Genomic DNA, 5154 nt, shown 5'->3' with positions numbered 1-5154 from the left:
CATGGTCCATGTTACCCGTTCCGCCAGACCATTCGATGCCGGATGGTGAGGAGCCAGTCTTACTTTCTGGACGCCATTTTAGAAATACAATCACCCGAAAAGCTCAGTTGAAGAGTGGAGTACCATTGTGCCTGCACACGGTCCCCGGGATCCTAAACTGCATAAAGAGCCCGTGCATTCTATTGATACAGTGAATGGTCAGAGTACACACAAGTTGTTCAGAGGGAGCGGCGAACAGTGATGGACTGTTGCCATCGGTATCTGATGGCAATGTGGTCTGTTTGGGTTCCCTGTTGGTCCTTTGGTGGACACCAAGTGGCCAAACGACTTCTACCGTTTCGGAAGCTGGTACCGCAATGAACATATGCCTTAGGCGCCATCCATGCATCTTGTGTCTCATGTCCCAGCAGGGGCAATCCTGACGATCAGTGGTTGGATGTCATAGTAGTACAAGTCTTTAAGGGACAGGTCGCCGAGCATGTTCTAAGCCCCGATCTCTGTCCATTGATCAACCTTGTATGAGCAACTCTGTGTGTATCAAATCGAGGCCCTCCGGTATAGCTCTATAGGCAAAAAGGTGCAAAAACTGTCTTACCACGATGAGGTCCACTCTGTTTGTCATCCTCAGTGCATGACTCAACCAACCAAGTTGGTTTACGTGTCTCAGTATTCTACCTGACGAATGCCTCTTGACAAAAACCTGAAACGAGTACGTATAATCTGGCGATAGAGTTTACCAGTTTGCCTCAGCTGGTAAACAATAGCACTGATGGAACTGAAACTCAGGCAACGGATTTCCTTAGTCTACAAATTATCGTTTCAGTGGTGACAACATGCTTCTTATTGGTAGATATATGAAATTCAAGCAACAGTATTCATAACTGGTGTATTGTTGTCAATAATGACGATGATGATGTTCGCTGCTGTCGCTTTCTGTTTGTTTTAGTGGTGTGCATTGTCTGAATCGTGAATTCTTGAGGATGTAAACGCCTGTCTTGAGGAGATAAGTTCACCTGTGCAGTCAGACATAGAATTAGATATCCTCTCTCAGTGAGATAGATGTATCTGACCCGCCCGAGTTGCATTAATGTATAGTTTGATCATCTCTGCTTATTATGCTGACAACTGGGCGAGCTAGCTGACGGTCTTCTTCAAACTCCCTGGTAAACTATTTTTCATAAAGGAAGCTACTCACAATGTTGCTGAAAACTCTTCGACAGCCCACGACCCGTTTCACCCTTCTTGGGGCTCATCATGTAGGCCTAGTCTCCGAGTTTCCGTCAACCTTATGTTCTACTTGAACACAAATTGGACTGTCTTCGAGAAATACACTCATTTGCAAATCAATTTGTTTTTTTTTCCTGGTAAACTTCCTATTTTTGTGAGCAGAATTAAAGTTTGAGAAACGTTGGTGGGATTGATACGGTCTGTATAAGTGCAAAGATATAACTGAGTTGTGATTTCAACTTCCAGCTGGGGAGAGACTGGCAACGTCCAGCACCTGTTTTTTTGTATGTCGTTTTTTTTTGTCCGGATGCATGAAAAAAATCCGTCAAATGGTGTTTCTCAAAGCGGCTATTCAGGGAATCTGTGGAGCCTTTTGATCTTGTTCACAACAGATACAACATGACGTTGCATGTTGAGAAAGTGCGAAACACAATATTATGGCCATCTGCCTGAATAGAATCGATAACCGTTCTTGAGTTTCACTCGATATGCACAGTGCACACCGATTCATGTTGTAGTGTCCCAATATCGTGACTGCAGTAATTTCGACCGTGGTTACCACTGAGGAATGGGCAAAATAACAGCTCATTTGCGTGAGCTGAGACCATGTCTACACAGACGTCAGAATAAGCGACGAAAGCCTTTTAAAAAAATTCCTCTAACCGACTTCTTTGCTGTAATGCCTTGGTAGGGCTCCAAGAAAGTCATCAGTTCTCCACGCCTACGCAAAACGAAGGTTGTTGATGATCACGAAAAGCCGGATAGGTTGCTTTCGAGGATCCGGCATGTAGCATGGTGAATGCTACAGGGTCCTCTGTGTTTGAGACAGTCCCCTCGGCTGAAATGACGAATAGAACGTATCCTACAAATGGATGATAGAAGGTACGATCCCCACAGTACAAATGACTAGGCTTACTAGTTTTGGAAAGGAACATATATGGGAAGGAAACCATCCACAAGGTTAGCGAAATACACTTATCTGCATTCCAGTTTGGTTTTGGTGGGAGCCTGGCCTGGAACCCAACTGACTTTCTGTTTATGATGGAATGTGCTGAAGCAGGCCGCCTCATGTGTCAGTTGGCATGATATTCGAGATATCGCGACACATTGTATGGACGTAATGCACGACTCATAAGATTGCTGAATTTTCAGTATATTGGTATGCTAATTTCGTACAATTTGGGTTCAGGTAGAATATATGTTTGACGGGAACTTGGAGATGTACGTTCAGAATAGTGGTAGGGTATGCCGCAGAACTCTCATGGATTTGAAAATCGTATATAGTCCCTCGCTATTTAGCATGCTCCCAAGCTACACTCATGAAAAGTGACCCGCATAGCCACCATTCGGATAAAGTGCACATTCTTCTTATTCGTTAATATTTTCCAAATGGAGAAAATAATGACTTTGCAAGGACGGAATCAGGTTTGACTATTTATAAGATGTTGATTAGGCATTGAAAGAGAAACGCTGAGCCTGCCCCTGTGCATTCGGTTCGTTCGTTGATGTGCGTATGCATACGGCAGGTTGTGGAATTCCTTTCGCTCCAAGCTTGCATCATGTTCATGACTGTTATCGATCCACCGACTTCGGCATGCTTTCAGGAAGTTGTATGGCTTGTAGACCCAACGCACGTGACCCAAATGCCCACACACAAATCTATCATCTGTCATTTGGAACTCGGCTTGTTTGTCTCGTGTGGGAGAATCTTATACACAACATCGGATTCCGGCACTTCTGGGTTCAGGGAAAAAAGGTGAATTCTGATGTGGAGTATCCGACATCATATCATCTCCGCAAGTGACACTGCGTTGGACTAAATTGAGTGTCGTCCGAGAGGTAAACAGGGACCCATCTAGTTAAGTTCAATACCATGAGCATTTCTGATTTACAGGGCCTTGTTGCATGGTCCATGTTACCCGTTCCGCCAGACCATTCGATGCCGGATGGTGAGGAGCCAGTCTTACTTTCTGGACGCCATTTTAGAAATACAATCACCCGAAAAGCTCAGCTGAAGAGTGGAGTACCATTGTGCCTGCACACGGTCCCCGGGATCCTAAACTGCATAAAGAGCCCGTTCATTCTATCGATCATTGCATCTGTGCGTTGAATATACTTCACTCCATGTGGGATGTGCGTCAAGCAGCATTGAATGTATCATGCCCCATTTGTTCGACCCAAGTAGCCCACAAGGCCAGAGTCTGCCTAACCGCCTCTAAAGGTGAATCGACCTTTGATACCTGGCAGTCTTGCATGAGCTGACTGGGAGCCCCAGAATTACCTCTTGGTTGGTACCTTCGTTCTCTTTTTGCCGAGATGTGAACCATGCAGTTTTGTAATTAACCGGTTCTGTACTCTCGTTGGAGGAGAAGGACAGATAACTGCTCATTGGAAGCAGTAGCTGATATAATTGATGCGTAAATGCATCTTTTTTGTGTGAACGTTTCACTGGGGAGATTGGTAGGGTAGCTATGCATTGAAGCCAATGGCTTGGATGCACGAGGGCCATTGAGAACGCGACTGTGCCAGGTATGGCAGTACCTCTAACCATTGATGTGTCCCGTCGATGCGTCCATATCCAAGGGAACGGCAATGACCAGCGAAGCTGGGTTTCACAGTTCGTTGCCAGGTCATTTTACGATCTACCCTGGTTCTCTGTGCGAAAAGATCCCTTCGAGGAAGTCAGTCGACTAGCATACGGAATAGATGGCTAATCCAGCGCAACCTATGGAGCGTGATTAGTTCATCTATCGTGGGCGAGTTATTTCTACCGAAAACCATTCGACGTACTTCAGCATTGCTGATCCGGTGCTCCCACTGGACCTAGGTAATGCTCCGAAGACATCGATGGTCAAACACACGCAGCGGCCAGGTTTCTAACCCGCAGTATTGTAAACTTGACCCTTGACGAATGAGCTACAGGTGATTTAGATTCACAAAAGCTGATTTGACTTTCCCGGTTCGGGTGGAAATATCACCTTTTGTGAAACCACTGGGACGGATACAGTTGCTCAGGTAGACAAATTTGTCTACTACCTCAAGCGGCTCATCATCAAGCATAAGGCTAGGGTTCCAGCCAACCCAATCTTGAAGTAGCACTTTACACTTCGCAGATGTGAAGCCCATACCAACTGTGATTATTTAGTATTATCTGCATTACAGCGGCGCCAGATCCCAGAAGGGCTATGCCGTCAACGTACCCAACATCTGCGAGCGAAAGCCCCGGGAGCACTTCGAACCCACAGGCAGTAGAGGCTGGTAGTGAGTTTTCCATGATCGTATCAGTGACGAAGTTGAAGAGGAAAGGTGAAAGAGGACAGCCCTGTCGGACATCACTTGATGTGGTGAACCCAGGAGAGAGTTTCCCGTAGACCTTTACACGGCCGCGGGAGTTGGCGTACAGCGCCTTAATGAGGGTCAAAAATTTATGGGGGACACCTTTGTTCCACTGACACTACCATAGTGCTTGGCGGTCCACTGAATCAAAGGCAACTTTCAGATCAATAAAAACAATCATTGTTGGTTGCTGGAAGCAGTGTCGCTGTTCCAGAACCTGATCGATACAAACTTTTGCAGGACGGAACCCAGTTTGATTTTCACGGATCTGCCTCTCTCTGTGTTCAGCCAACCTTCGAAGGATAAAACCAGAGAGCACCTTCGATGCCACAGATACCAGGCTGACACCACAGTGGTTTTTACACATCCCCCCGCGTACCCTTTTTAAAGAGAGGAATAACTGTCGACATGCCCCATTTTGCAGCCACTTTCTGTTCATTCGGAAGAGCACCGACAAGCTTTGTTAGATGAGTCACCAAGGATTCTGCGCCTTCTTTGGAGTGGACTGGATACAGACCGTCCGGTCTTGATGCCTTCTCACGTTTCAGTAGGGCTATTTCGTGCTTTATTTCTTCGTCCGATGGGTGGTCA

At 46.1% G+C, this 5154-nt stretch overlaps 2 protein-coding genes across 2 annotated transcripts in view; one reads left to right on the top strand and one right to left on the bottom strand.

Annotated features, from left to right (window-relative positions):
• T265_09346 (hypothetical protein) overlaps positions 1-5154 on the bottom strand; it is a gene marked incomplete at both ends in the record, with an annotated part of 26503 nt that overhangs the window by 13894 nt on the left and 7455 nt on the right. The window lies entirely within an intron of this gene.
• Positions 4413-5154, top strand: part of T265_14816 (hypothetical protein) — a gene marked incomplete at both ends in the record, with an annotated part of 18439 nt that continues 17697 nt past the window's right edge. Inside the window, one exon of the mRNA XM_009175404.1 lies at positions 4413-4571. Coding sequence (XP_009173668.1) covers positions 4413-4571 — 159 coding nt within the window. The remainder of the gene's footprint in view (positions 4572-5154) is intronic.

Source organism: Opisthorchis viverrini, assembly GCF_000715545.1.
Source record: "Opisthorchis viverrini unplaced genomic scaffold opera_v5_277, whole genome shotgun sequence".
NCBI classification, from domain to species: domain Eukaryota; kingdom Metazoa; phylum Platyhelminthes; class Trematoda; order Opisthorchiida; family Opisthorchiidae; genus Opisthorchis; species Opisthorchis viverrini.
Note: the sequence above shows the minus strand (reverse complement) of the source record. Positions and strands in the feature narration are given on the sequence as shown.